The sequence below is a fragment of the Danio rerio genome, chromosome 22 (genome assembly GCF_052040795.2).
Source record: "Danio rerio strain M-AB ecotype USA chromosome 22, GRCz13ab, whole genome shotgun sequence".
Classification (NCBI taxonomy): domain Eukaryota; kingdom Metazoa; phylum Chordata; class Actinopteri; order Cypriniformes; family Danionidae; genus Danio; species Danio rerio.
In genome coordinates, this window is record NC_141042.1 from 33,805,001 (window position 1) to 33,820,137 (window position 15,137).

Below are 15,137 nucleotides of genomic sequence, written 5' to 3' on the forward strand. Positions count from 1 at the left end.
AATGTGGCGGACAGTCGAGAACCCCTATATGCTGGATTCAGTGACTGCTGTTTGGTGTGTGTGTGTCCATACATTTGACATGCTGCTCATAGACATTATGATAGAAAGCAGGCGTCATCTACTATCATGTCTATAGGTACTGCGACTCTTTTCAGGATTTGTTTATGTACTTGTATGTGTGACGTATTAGAAGCAATGTATTAAAATTCCTTGTTGTCCTGAAAAAGGCCAAACTTTGCATTTCGTAAAAATCCAGTGCAGCTCTTTATTTAACCACTATGCAGTATTGAATGGACATAACATGTAGCCTGTTCCTCTCTCTTTTTGTACTTTGGATAAGAGAGAAGAACATATCACTTGTCAAACTGACTGCGAAATGTTTTGCGTTTTCTTTTAATTAAGTTTTAGAGAACTCATTTCACATTACATTTTTTTTTATTTGCAGAAAAGCCAGAGGATTCTCCAATGGAGACATGGACTGAGTCTATGGTGAGCAACTGGTTAAAGTCAATAGGAATCAAAGAAGCATACATCGAAAAACTTCACGAAGAGGAAGTGAATGGTCAGGTCCTTTCTAAAGTCTCAGAAGAATTCCTGAAAAAAGAAACTGGTATGAAAGCCGGGCCTGCGCTTTTGATCATCAAAGAAAGAAATGAGATATTAAAAAATTCCCAAAAAGCCCAGAGCAAACCTAAACAACCCTCTGGGAAAAATGACAATGGAGTAAGTAAAAATAAAGTTGCAGACATAAGAGCCGATATCAAGGAAGTGGATGAAGAAGATCCTGTGCCAGCAGTATTAAGAAATAGAGATACAAAACCACGACCATTTGAAATGAAAGGTGCTGATTTTAAATATGTTAAAAACAGCGTTCTCTTACCAGAATCTGGAGTTATTGATATGATTAGTCCATGTCATGAGTACAAGTCATTCGCCACTGCTGCAACATTGGACCGCCAAAGACTGCAGGCCAAGTTTGCAAAAGAAGTGTTGAAATTTGCAACAGGTTGTATGAATGTTCGCACAAATGGCACAATACATTTTGGTGTCATGGACAGTAGAGGTGACGCTGGTTATGTACATGGTGAAATTGTTGGTTTTCCTGTTAAGGAAAAGGACATTTACTATGATGCATTAGATTACATTGAGAAGGGTTTCTCAGAATCTGACAGTGAACTTGTACGATTATGTATTGGTGAACCTCAGTTTGTTCAAGTAATCTGTTCAGATAGCAATGAGGAACACTTCATTGTAGAGGTTGATATTAAGCCTTCTGTGAGAATAGTGAAGAATCAGGTGTTCTCTGTTCGTCTGCCAAATTTCAGTGAAGAGGCAAACAAAGTTCAGCTTGAGAAAAAAATTGTTTATCGCAGAGTGGGTTCTAAAACAGAACCAGTGGCTGATCTCACAGAATTCTACCAACACGTCAGTTTAAGGGATTCTCAGAGAGAAGAGGCAGAGAAAATGCAAAAATTCACGTCCCCAGAACCAAGCCAGAACCTGGGAAAAAAGCTCACCATGCTCATAACAGGTGGAAAGAAAGTAATGGACAAGGACAAATGGCACATACTTGTTACAAACCGATTTCAAGAGAAGGATCTGCAAAGCATCGACTTTTTGTTGAACATGAAAATCTTCTGTGTGTTTGACTTCGATCCAGATTCCAATGTGTCTGGGTTATGCCGTGAATATGATAAGCACCATGCAGTGAACCGCCATTTTATGCAGAACTACAAAATTCCAAGTGGCTTAAGCATTCGAGAATTTGAAAGTCGTGAACGTTTGTTTGATCAGATCAGCTGGATATTTTGCAATGGTCGGAGTGATTTTAAAGGCAGTGAACCACACTGTGATGAGAAGACGTGGGTTAAAACAAAGAGGACCCTCCTGAAAGAATGCGTGTCATTGATCTGCAAAAATATCTTACCTAAAGGTACCTTTCAGGTGATCTTTCTTCTTACCTCACCTGTTGACACTCCATTACTGAACACGTTCTATGAGTTCATCACTGACATGGAAGGACATGAAGACATTATATGCCTAGCTGAATCAGAGGAGAATTTCAAGAAATGGCAGAGCTTTGCTCTAGGATCTAGTGACATGGAAACAATAAAACAGTCAAGTGTTGTTGGGATGACAGTAAGTCAAATAAATGCAACCCTTCAACGTGTCCAGCCAACCACCACACAGGCCACCAAACGATTACCTATCCTTGTCAAAGGGGAGTGTTTCCTTGACACTCGAGAGGAGAAAGTGAGAAGTTCGTTAGAGATTCTAAGTCTAAACCACTGTGAAGAAAATAGTCCTGATGTCATTGAATCTGAAAAAGAGACTATTGAGAAGCAGTTTTACCATGGAGGAAAAGTAACATGGATAAATCTCTGGCTCGCAGAAAAAAAGATTGTTGGGGAGGTTATTCAGAGAGATGCTTACAACGAAGTCAATGAACTTGTGAAAGAATGTCTTAATTGGAGTTCAGAGCGGGCTCCCATCAGTTGCATCAACATATACCATCATCCAGGCAGTGGTGGTAGTACAGTGGCAAGACAGGTTCTGTGGAATTACAGAAGGGATCTAAGGTGTGCAGTTGTAAAATCTTCAAAATCTGTATCAGCTGTTTCTGAAGATGCCGTCTGGCTTCGAGAATATGAAGAAAAAGATCCACAGAAATGCCTACCTCTACTCCTGCTGTTTGAAGACTGTGATCAGGAGTATTTAGAAGATGTGAAGTATGAACTGGAAGTAGCCGTCAATACCAAGAAAATAACACGTGGAACACTTTGCTTCATTCTGCTGAGTTGTAGGAGATCTCACAATCCAGAGAAAATGTGCAAGGAATCTCCTCAACACAACGTTGCAATTACCCATAAACTTTCAGAGAAGGAAAAACAACATTTTTCCAAAAAGCGGCACAGCCTCGAAAAACAGTTCAAGCCAGAATTCATTCTAACATTTGTCCTGATGAGTGAGGAATTTAAGAGCCACAAAATTGCTGAATATGTGAAGCAGTTCGTCAAGCATTTGCTGCAAGGTATTGACCACAACTCTGCTGTTACTAAGCTTGTTCTCTATGTGGCCTTGCTCAACACATATGTGCAGAACTCATTCCTCTCTCGGTCACATTGTGAAGCCCTTCTTGCTTTGTCCATTCTTGTGGATAGATTTCGACAGCATGTCTTTGAGACATCTCTAAGTGAGCAAGCTAGATTGGTCTTAATACACCTGAGAGATGAAAACACTTACATTACCTCGATCAGAATCATTCATCCTCTGGTTGCAAAGGAAATCCTGCACCAGCTTCTGGGTGACGAGCAACAACAAAGCGATCTCGCTTTGGATCTTCTCAACAATGATGTGCTGTTTGAGCACAGGTTTGGGAAAGATCATTACATGAAGTTCTTGCGAGATCTGTTCATGACCCGCCACAGGATCAGCAAAGGGGATGAATCAGACAGTTTTTTCTCCCCTCTAATTGAGCATGTGAGGAAGAAAGAGTGTCCAGATAAAGCTATTGATCTCCTCAAGGGAGCTTATAAGCGTTTTAATGAGGATGCATTTTTTGCTCAACATCTGGCTCGACTCAATTACAAACATGAAAGATTTGAAGCAGCGGAACAGTGGGCGAAAACCGCAGTAGCGAAAATGCCAAACAATTCCTACATTCTTGATACTAAAGGTCAGGTGTACAGACAGTGGTTCTTGGCAAAATGCAAATCCATAAAGCAAATCGAAACACCTGAAAACACATTAGATCCTTTGGAAATGGCTTTTAAAGCCATTGAATGTTTTCAGGCATGTGAGAATGCAGCGGTTCAGGACAATGAGACCATGAACAATGCTGGCTTTTTTGGAGTAGTTGAGGTAGGATGTGCACTGCTGAAGCTAATGTCCAATCTTCAGGTGTTCTCCAGAAGAAGAAAACGATCTTCAGATCTCTGCCGATACCTACTCACAGATTATATACCACCTGAAATAGAAACACCCTGGGAAAATTTTCATTACAAGTTTAAAAACCTTCAAAAAACAATGCTGGAGGCACTGGAATGGATTTCGGAAGACCTGTGTTACTTCCAGACTGACCTGAACATAGATGAGGAGAAGACAGCTGAAACAGTTGAGAGTACCATAAAGCATCCCATACACTGGCTGGTGAACAGATCACATGACTATGGCAGATACTTCAGTGGGACGTCCCCAAGCACAGATCTAAACCGAGAAAAGTTATCGCCTGTCATGAAACGCATGATGATCCATTATCATGGTGGGGGAAACATCACAACCATTTTGTTCCTCCTGACAAATCAGAAAGATCGTGACCCCGTCCCTGTGCTAGAGGAGATTATTTCATTTTACCCGAGTGATCCTATGAGGGCACAACTGCCACAAGTGGACCTTGTCAACTACATCGCGTCACACCTTGCTTTAAGTTTGCTCTCACCTGAGTCTCCCAAGTTGGCTGCATTTCAAGATCTACAAAGGATGAGCCACCAATTTCTTAAAGAGGGTCAGAAAAAAAGCTTGTCAAATGCTCATTTCTTACTTGTTTTACTTTTTTGGCCAGAAGAACAGGACACAGAAGTGGAGAAAGAGCGCAAGTATGGGATTGTTCTCTCTGCTGTTGAAAATCTCCAGAGGGACTATGAAAAGAGGCTGAAGGACATCCCTCCAAGGAAAAAGAGGATCTACACTCACTTCTTCCTCAGCAATGGGACAGGATTTGAAAAGTTTGTCCACAAGAGCAAGTTTGAAACCATCACAAAACTGTTCTCTGTACCAGAAAAACGCCTGAAATGGTTTAGCGGAGAAGTGTGGAAGATGCCAGAAATGTCTAAATTGTTGAAATGCGTCACAGGATGGACTGAGGATGAGAAGGTATATCTAGAGGGTCCCAAAGGAATGAAATTTCACATCCCAGCTCTTAAGATGTCCTCCATACCCCATAAAAATGAGAATGTCACTTTTTATCTAGGCTTTACTTTGAAGGGACCAGTTGCATACAACATTACAGTACAAACACAAAATTAAAAATGCAGATGGTTCAAACTGTACATACAAATAACATTGTAAAGAGAACGTCTATTGCTGAAATAATCTGAAATATCAGCTAGAAATATTTTGTTATACTTTAAGTGTGATGTGTAACTATATGTTACCTCACATATATCATGAATGCATACTGCATAGTACTGACATGTGCCATTGTAAGTAAAACTTTTAAAAGGAGATGTTGAAATGTATGCTTCCTGTAGCTTTTTATGTCATTGGTAATTAATTTTATTGTAATTATAATAACGTACTAGTAAGGATGGAAGGCAACTGACTTTACTATCTATTTTTATCTCTGTGTTTACAAATGTATTTAAAAGAAATGTTTGCTCATGTTAGTCATCACATGATTTATGATTTTTTTGTATAACAATAAAGGGACTTGAATGTAAACATTTGTGAAGTGAATATAACATTAAAAGGTTTTTTAGAACACAAAAATGGGTGTTTGTATAGACAAAAAATGTACAAATAATTTTTTTTGTTTGCATGGTAAAAGCTATAGATTAACTTTAAAAACACTTTCCTGTTGCATTATTTGTAACCATGAATCTTTGGTTGTAAAATCTTTATTTTTTAATAATTAAGCAACTGTTATTACCTAAATATATTACTACACTACACTTGACATACATACCTAAATGAATGAATGAATGAATTAATAGATAGAATACAAAAGAGACAGAAAATTTGTAATGGAGTTTCAATGAAATATCTTCACAATCCTCTATAATGGCTTTATGTCCATTGTAAGGGCCTGAGCACAACACACCATGGCAATATTAAGTTATTGTCATGGCGCCTCCAGCTGGCAGAAGGAAATTTCACACATAACATTAACTGACATTTACCTCGTACAGTTGAGGTCAGAATTATTACCCCCCTGTTTATTTTTTCCCCCATTTCTGTTTAACGGAGATACTTTTTTTTTCCAACTCCTTTCTTAACAATAGTTTTAATAACTAATGTGTAGTAACTGATTTATTTTATCTTCAAAACACTTCTATACAGCTTAAAGTAACATTTAAAGGCTTAACTATGTTAATTAGGTTAACTAGGCAGGTTAGGGTAATTAGGCAAGTTATTGTATAATGATGGTTTGTTCTGTAGACTATCAAAGAAAATATAGTTTAAAGGGGCTAATAATTCTGACCTTAAAATGGCTTTTAAAAAAATGCAAACTGCCAGCCGAAATAAAACAAATAAGACTTTTCTCCAGAAGAAAAAATAATATCAGACATACCATGAAAATGTCCTTGCTCTGTTAAACATTATTTGGGAAACATTTAAAAGAGAAAAAGAAATTCAAAGGGGCTAATAATTCTGACTTCAACTGTATATTTACCCATATAAATGCATATTGAACTGACTTCCTTAGGCCACTGGGTGGCACAGGCCTTTACAGTGTTGCTTGAATCTTTAATTATGTTTGGATTCTGTCATATGAGTGCCAGTTTTCTCTCCACATGATAGGTTTCTTAAATAGGACAGCATCTGAAATACAAAATTGAATTTAAAATCATAGTGTGTCTCTTCTATTTATGTTAAAACAAAATTGCGTTTAAATTTTTGATTTAATGACCCATTTAGTATCTACTACTTATTAGAAGATAGAAGAGAGGTATTCTGAACTCAACAGAGCTGGTCACACTTACCTTTTGTGTAACATAAAAAGGCGAAAAAGTTCATGATTAGTATAAAAGAAGTAAAAAATTTGAGGATTAAAATTTATAGACATTTTAAGAAATAAATCAATTACCTGCTAAGGTTGTTGACTGTCTGTAGTTGATGGATGAGCTCCAGAAAAACAGCAATGAGGTGTTTTTACATACAGATTCGAAAAACAAATGGCGAGATAATAAAGAATCTTTTCACTGTTTCAGCATTAAAAGGTTTCCTTTTTAGGAAGACTCTATTTAAAAGTATACTTTACTAAGTTACTAACTATACTAACTATATACTTAGTTACTAACTTTACTAAGTGTAAGGAACCTTTAAAAACATCTGTATGCATGCCTTCAATCGAATTAACACAAAAGGTTGGTATTGCTCTATTATTTTAACTTTTTAAAACAAAGCTGCTGCTTTTTGGGTAGAAAAAAAGTACAAACTTAACATTAAAAATTGTTTTTTATTTTTGTTTATTAAGAAAAAATATGATTCCCCAACAAAGGCTTTCAGGATTATGGTATTTCGTACATTTAGGTTTAGTGGAGAAACTCAATTCACAAATTCTGAAACTGTTTTGATTTACTAAAATAAAAAAAGGTCATTCACCCCAGTGGCTTGATTTTCCCAAATTTTACACAAATGTAGGTTGAAACAACTCTCCAATTTTTTAGAGAGTGTTATCAATGTTGTAAACTTAACTATAATAGCATCACAGACCATATTCCTTTTTGGGACATTTTTTACAGAATACATGTTTTCATTATTACCTTGTGTGAATAAATAAAAGGAGTTTTCATAACCCTTTTATGTAAAGTCTGGGGCCCCTTAAGTTAAATTTAATGGTTTGGGTATTTATATGAACCCAAAAACTAATAAACGTTCAACAAAGGAAAAAAATGTTTTAATCATCAATAATATTTTAGGTCAATTTTTAAGCTTTAAAGTACTTTTCTTTTCCAGAAAAAAAATAAAGTTATATTGGATTATACACTTTATTTCATCATTTGAAAATAAGGGTAGATAACTGGAATACAATTTCCCACATGAAAAATTGCTATATAGTAATCCATCGTAAATACAGAGTTTCAGAAGTACTGTAAAACAGGTACTAGGCTGTAGAAATAAACATAATAAACTTGGTTTTTAAAAGTTTTGCTACAGTATTTTATTTATTTATTAAACAAACACACAGCCAGCTGTAGCATAAATTTACAAAGTTATTAATATTGTAATATACACAGTAAATCACTTAACAGTATGGTTTTAAATATTGTACATTACTAAAGTAAGTTATTTATTTCATTTTGTTTGAGTTGTGTCAAACAATAAAAATATCTCATTGAAATACCGAATTTAAACTTATTTTTCATTAGTATTTGAAATTGTTTTAGTCTCCTCTAGATAATTCCAAAGCATTTCCTTCAGTGACATTAACGTTACATATTTGTTATTTAGCATTGTAACAGACTGCCAGAGGGAAGTTATAAACAGGAATTAACTTTTGGTAATTCACATTTGTATAAGATTTTAAGCCTCACCTTTCCCACTTATAATTTGACAACACACCGACAGTCGTGTACGGTTACATTTGAGAGCAGGAGCAACTTCCGCTGACCGGTTTTATTTCCAGGCCGTCGCTGCGTCACTTCCTTCTCTTCTTCAGGACTGTCTTCGCTAGAGACAGGCTGAAACGGTGAGCGGAATAACATCTCAATACATCCTTACACATCATAATTCAAATAAACATTTAACGTGCTGTGGCGTTTTATTAATGCGTGCTGCTTATAAATCCGCCAATATTGTGGCTGTTAAAGCGACAGTATATTGGATATTTATATGAAATCTCACACAACGTCCGTACATGGCGGCCATTAGTGTGATGTATGCGAGTCTCAAAGCTTAAAAATTTAAATTAAAGCTTAGCTCACTTCTCGTTTTCATACTGCAATACAATGTTTTTCTTAAAATAGGTTATTTACACTGTTAAGCGGTTAAATTTTGAATACTTGTGTGGGTTGCATATTTTTAGCATATGTTAACGTTTCGTCCATAACGTTAGTTTAATTTTCCTTCCTAATAATAAATGATAGGTTGCTTTGAGATAAATTGGTGTTTTGAGCGTTGAAATTTTGCCTTTTGTTGACGCATCGTAGGCTAAAGTTTACTGTTAGCTAACATGCTAATTTTCCTGATTCAAAAGCGAGATGTGCCGTGATATATAATGCTTATAATATGTAACTTTAACGTAAAATATGTAACGTTAGAGTATTTGCATTGAACATTTAAATGTAGGCCCAGTGTCTTTATATTGCATGTCTACATTACAGATAGCTTTAAAGAGTGGTTGTATTAAAAATACTATGACCTTCATTAAGTGTAATATGTTTATGAAGGATTTATGAATGACTTTTATTAAAGCTTTCCCTCCAGGTTCCTTCTAGTAAAAACGGGATTTAAAGTATAAAGATTTAAAAGGACAAGTACAGTTTTGTGACTTCTAATTGTCATCAAGTAGTTCATATGCTAAATGTCATTGATATTATTTTGATATAGGTGAAGTTGGTTTTATATTCACACAAGTAGTTTTCTTTGTAATATAATTTCATTAAAGTATTCTTTGCATATTTTGAACTGGGAAATCATATTAGTTGCAAACATTGTGCACAGTCAATTAAATTGTGCCAATGTTGTTATGAAGTCATACTTGCATGCTATTTCAGATAGAATATTTAAAGTACAACATAGACATTAGGGCTGCATGATTGGATAAAAAAATTGATATTGCAATGTTTTTTCTCTTTGATTTTATATTGTGATTAGAAATCTTAATATATTATATATTAAAATGAAATTATGAGTGCTTTATGCTTTTATGGAGAGGGTCTAACAGTATTCAGGTACAGAAATTGAATAATCAAATATAAAATAACATTGCATAGACTACATCTTGTAATATATTCAATTAAATGAATGTTTATTAAACTTTATGCTCTATTAGAATGCTTCAAACTCTCTTAAAATGCTCATAGTCGAGTCTTAAAACACTTTGCAGATGATAAACTTTACCTCTATTACGGTTTAATTCTGCAGAGTCTTCGGAAAACTCATGCATTTCAACCTGTGGTTTCTGGTCAACTATAATCCCAACCTAATTGCGTATCTTGGAATGGGAAATTGCAAACATGCACATTTTTATGTAGATGCTCAATACGTTATGAAGCCCTAATAGGCATCATGTCACTGTTCAAAAATGAACAAATGTGCGAATATAAAACTTACTTTACCTTAATATTATTTTGTGGAGAGACCGTTACACTGATATTTTATTTGTCTTCTATATATCAGGGTAAAAATGTGATGTATAATAAAATCATAATATAACAGAACCCTATGAAATTGAACCAAAAATGATTACACTTAGTTGTGATGCTTGAAACCCCTTTTTTTTGTATTTGCCCCATACATTGAAATTGGATGTCAATTGTTTTCTGCCTGTCATTAATTTCTGCTTGTTCACTCTGTAGGCATCATGGCGGCCCTCAGACCCCTCACCAAACCTAAGATCGTCAAGAAAAGGACCAAGAAGTTCATTAGACATCAGTCTGACCGCTATGTCAAGATCAGGGTAGGCATCTTTCAGGATTATATAAATTTCCATTAAAATGGGGTTCATAGGAAACAATATGTCTGTGTATTTTTGCTTTTTAGTTGGTTGTTACATTTGCTTAAGTTGCATTACTACTTTTATTATTACTGTATTATGCACCGAGCACTAGGGGTGTAACGATACACTCAGCTCACGATACGATGTGTATCACGATATAATGTTCACAATTCGATATGTATCACGATATTTGGAATAAAAATTAAACTGAAATGCAAATTTTACCAAGTAAACTATTTTTTATGTATTTCTTTTGTTTCAACTTGTTAAACTGAACCTTCTTTAAGAAAATAAATTAAACAGGCCTGTCTCTGGAAAATTAAACAATTTAAAAACTTCTTAAAAAATATTATTGAAATGACAGAGACTAAATTAAGGAACAATTTAAGTAAAGGTGCAAAAAAATAACCTTTCTATTCAATTGAATTTAACAGTAAGAGCTTAAGGCTTTGCTTGGTCACTTGCGTTTTTTGTGTGTGCAAAAAAAAATCCACATTTCCATGTATTTAATTCATATTTAATTAAATTCATTTAGAGATATCTCTAATTACAATTATGACTAGTCAAAACTCATTTAGAGATATCTGCAAATATTTTTCAATGGAAGTCAATGGAGGAATATGACTAGTCATAATATATTTGCAGATATCTTCAATCTGATTTCGTACTAGTACAATTGTAATTGCAGATATCTCTAATTGTCATTCTGACTAGTCGAATTATAATTATGACTAGTCAAATTATAATTAGAGATATCTCTAAATATATTTATGGATAGTCAGAACAAAGGTTTAAATGCTAAAACGGCTTGCCATACGCGCGCGTCTATCAAAGTCCGCCCTCTGTAGTAACAGCTCACGGTCAGCTCACCTCATGTGTGATTTTGCGGCGGGAACATTATATGAAGACAGAATGATATTTTAGGGTAAATTGTACCTTATAAATATAGTATGTGACTCTTTCAACACCATTAGAAGGTATCCCTGTCGCTGTGCAAAGTATGTAAATCACTGTGAAGACTTTAAAACTTAGGATGTTTGACCCAGTATGCGTGTCAAAAAGCGGACGAGTCTAAAGCAATGACTGTACAACCGAAATGTTGCCAGACTTCTGATTTTGAGAGGATGGCCCATCCTCTATTTCAGCTCCAATCATCTTGGTCTGCTATCATTACTGCTGCTGCAATCTGAACTCACGTGCGACAGCAGGTGGAACGTAGCTCATGTGCAAACAGCTCAACTAATAAGAGAAAACGGACGTCATATCGTAATCAAATCGTCATAATGCATATTGTGACATTTTTGCATCGCAATAAATCGTACAACGATAAATCGTTACACCCCTACCAAGCACGTTTGGTCAGCGCATAGGCCCTATTAGCATTGTTCCTTTAATATTATAATAATAATTATTCCCTAGAATAAATCACACTTTTTGAGGGTCTAAACATGCTCCAACTCAGACTTTGCTCACATGCCAGAAGTGAAGAACATTTACATTTATGGGTTTCAGAAGTGGGTGTAGCAAAATGGCTCGACAGCGCCACAAATGCACATTTGACCGTGGCCCCAAACTACATTTCACGCGCACGAAAATTAGAATACACATCAAACAAGCCAATATCCACTCGGATATCAGATCTGCCTGAAAATTCACGTGTTCAACCAGATTCCTCTCCTGAAGACATCTACATGCCAATATTGAGTCCGATTCATAGCGTTACCTGCTGACAGCAGTAAGTTTGGCATAAATCTGATTTTTCGCAGTTTTTTTTTTTTTTTTTTTTGTATTTTTATTAGCTTGAATTATTATTTGCGACTGTTCTTTGTCATTCGAGGGCAACGGGTGGCAGTAAGCCTGGGTGCAAAGTCCTTTCCATTGCTGATTTAATTGTTAGAAGTTGTACTTTTATTTATAAATATGATGGGCATTTACTTTTCATAACTATTATGCAGTAGACCACAACAGTCTTTTTGATATTTACTAATTGCTGATGAATTTTAATAGTCAGACCTGTTCTGATCACTGAAGTTAATTAACAGTGTTTTTTATTTGTTTTGCTGAACCCATCAATTTGCATTAATGTAACTTTAAAAAAAAACTTAAATAGCTAAATTTATTTGGATTTTAAATCAAATTGGCATTTGATGAAAATTTAGTCCTCTCCTCTCCCTTATTTAAATGGGTAGACAGCCAAAATGAAAATTGCCATTTAATCACACTCCACTTGATCCAAACTTGTCCACAAAGCATCTTCTGAAATTGGAAACATGTAGCCATTTACAACCATAGTAGCGCATAAAATACTACTAAAGACATTGGTTATGGGTTCCCATTTGTTAAAAATGAGTCAAACATGTTTGAAACAAGGAAAAGTAATTGTTGACCATTTTATTTTTGGGTGAACGGTCACTTTAAATATGATTGTTTTGTTCCTTGGTATGATTTTCATATTACATTTTGCTTCAAATCAAGGATTGTAATGTTGAATTTGTCTCATCTGGTTGGGTTGGTTTATGGCTTGCAAGTAAATAAATTCTTATCGCAAACCAAAATAAGAAACTTAAATGAATAATCTCTCATCAGGCAAACTGGAGAAAACCCAGAGGTATTGACAACAGAGTGCGCAGACGCTTCAAGGGTCAGATGTTGATGCCCAACATTGGTTATGGAAGCAACAGGAAGACCAAACACATGCTGCCCTCTGGATTCAAGAAGTTCCTGGTCCACAATGTCAAGGAACTCGAAGTCCTCATGATGAGCAACAAGTAAGAGCCAAAATAGTCAGTAGTAGAGAAGCGAATGCGATTTGTGTTCGACTAACAGCTTTTAAATCTTTCAATTGGGTGCTTCTGATAACACATAACTGTGCTATTATCTCTGTGGTCGTACCTGCTGAATTCTCCATATTCATCCCAGGTGTAGAATTCAGAGAAATAGCATTGCAGAGGAAGTGCCCATTCCACCTCTAACTCTGTCCGTAGTCAGCTGGTTGGAAGATAATCTGCTACAAGTGACTAGCGCTTGTATCCGGGTGTTCCTCCTAGATCCTAAAGTTTGTGTAATTGAGATTCTTGGGTCTCCTTTTGCTTTTTGAGAAGTTGTGTACTTGTCGTTATTTGATACTTGATTGGTATAAAAATGCATGCGAGACCTGTGGTACGCAACACTTTAATGTTGGGGTTATAATGATATATTAGTCAGAAACTGAGAATGAGTGATAACCTAAAGCTTTTGTTTCTCTGCAGGAGTCATTGTGCTGAGATCGCTCACAACGTGTCCTCAAAGAACAGAAAGCTCATCGTTGAACGGGCCGCACAGCTGGCAATCAAGGTCACAAACCCCAACGCCAGACTCCGCAGCGAGGAGAACGAATAATCTGGATATCTTGTTGTCTTTCCAATAAAGTGTAAAATGTTTAAAAAAAAAAAAAATTTGTTCAAGTGTTCTGTCTCATTTTTCTGACCTCATCTAGGCTCAAATCAGAATTTTAACACATCCTTAAATACAATAATTATGGTAAAACGGTAGTGAAGTGGTTAAGTACAAATTGATTTAATTTTTGTGATATGATCATTTTAGCATGTTCAGCATAACTTTGTTTCTGTACTTTAATGTTTTTTCAGTGTCAAGAACTTTTGTGAGGTATTTTTGTCTTCTTTGAACATTTTTAGCACTAATTTGCTAAAAAATAAAAACTCTGCATCTGCACCTATTGTTGAAATTGCTTTATAAAAGCCCAATTTTTTTTATTATAAAAGTTAATGTTTCTGCAAGTCAGTTTCCTAAAGTAGTTTTTTTTTTTTTTAATGAATTAGTTCACCCAACAATGAAAATTGTTAATTACCTTTATTTGTTCAAAAACTATTTGATTTGTTTGACAAATTATATTTTGGACAATGTCATCTATGGGCACTCATTGAGCATAATTTTTTTTTAAGTGGAAATTCAAATTATTATTATTTTTTTAACATGGTATTTTTTACTATAGAACTTGTGCGGTCAGCAAGTACCATTTTTGAAAGAAGTTAGGTTTTTAATGTGGATTAATACCACACAAAGGACCATAAATTAGGTTTTTCTTTGTGAACTAACCCTAAAGTGTTCTAATAATTCCAAATTATTTAATATTGCTGGTTCTTTGTGTCCCTTCATAAATGTGTGTGTGTGTGTGTATATATATATATATATATATATTTATAAATGGAGCTGAAATATGAAAATAGTTAACAGATTTTGAAAACCACCTCGTCTAGAATGTTGATGTTTCTGTATAAAGAGGCTTCAAGCTTTAAAAGCAGGTTGTCTGCAGGATCTTAAGCCTTAAATTTCAAAAACAAAACTTTAGGCCTTAAAATATTTAATTCACTGAAATACTGTCTTGTAGGTCTTAAATCATTGTAAATAGGTTTTAATTTTCCCTTGTTTATGTAAAGCTCCCCAACTGATCCAACACACAATCACCAACAATACATCTTAATAACTCTGCAAAACTATAATATTATAACAAGGTGTAATCTATATGTTTAGTTTTTATATATAATTAGGTTAAAAATGCTATATATATATATATATATATAGTATATATTTTATGTTGAAAAATATGTATACAACTAGGGTCTGCTTGCTTAGACACATTATTTAAAATAAGTGGCTGAAAAATAGCTAATTAGAATTTGTTTTTTGATGAGGCAAGTACTTTTTTTTGCTGTGCCATTAAAAATATCATTTGCATTACTTCATTCTTCACGATCTT

General features: G+C 34.9%; 3 protein-coding genes across 6 annotated transcripts in view; 2 read left to right on the top strand and 1 right to left on the bottom strand.

The window, feature by feature from the left end:
* The window catches only part of samd9l (sterile alpha motif domain containing 9 like), a 10,321-nt gene extending 4,882 nt beyond the window's left edge, over window positions 1-5,439 (top strand). The window contains exon 3 of the mRNA XM_087304603.1: window positions 446-5,439. Within this exon, the coding sequence (XP_087160729.1) occupies window positions 446-5,025 (4,580 nt within the window). The 3' untranslated portion in view covers window positions 5,026-5,439. The remainder of the gene's footprint in view (window positions 1-445) is intronic.
* The window catches only part of ssuh2.4 (ssu-2 homolog, tandem duplicate 4), a 33,440-nt gene extending 25,127 nt beyond the window's left edge, over window positions 1-8,313 (bottom strand). The window contains exons 1-3 of one of the 3 annotated variants that reach the window (XM_087302108.1): window positions 8,256-8,313; window positions 6,806-6,843; window positions 6,392-6,540 (exon numbers count right to left, since the gene is read on the bottom strand). In XM_087302108.1, the coding sequence (XP_087158234.1) occupies window positions 6,392-6,405 (14 nt within the window). In that variant the 5' untranslated portion in view covers window positions 6,406-6,540; window positions 6,806-6,843; window positions 8,256-8,313. The remainder of the gene's footprint in view (window positions 1-6,391; window positions 6,541-6,805; window positions 6,844-8,255) is intronic. The other 2 variants (XM_087302109.1, XM_087302110.1) reach the window with 2 other exon arrangements.
* Window positions 8,314-8,368: 55 nt separating this feature from the next.
* Window positions 8,369-13,815, top strand: rpl32 (ribosomal protein L32). Of its 2 annotated transcripts, none has more exon segments than NM_001040043.3 (4): window positions 8,369-8,410; window positions 10,242-10,342; window positions 12,968-13,149; window positions 13,630-13,800. In NM_001040043.3, coding segments are annotated over 3 exon segments (408 nt in total). In that variant the 5' UTR covers window positions 8,369-8,410; window positions 10,242-10,246; the 3' UTR covers window positions 13,760-13,800.
* Window positions 13,816-15,137: the final 1,322 nt, after the last annotated feature.

What these genes read in the sequence shown, in the direction of transcription:
- rpl32 (XM_087302781.1), top strand. Translation starts at nt 13,028, where the DNA reads ATGTTGATGCCCAACATTGGTTATGGAAGCAACAGGAAGACCAAACAC. An exon ending in GTCCTCATGATGAGCAACAA is followed by an intron (nt 13,150 to 13,629) that starts GTAAGAGCCAAA and finishes GTTTCTCTGCAG; the next exon opens with GAGTCATTGTGCTGAGATCG.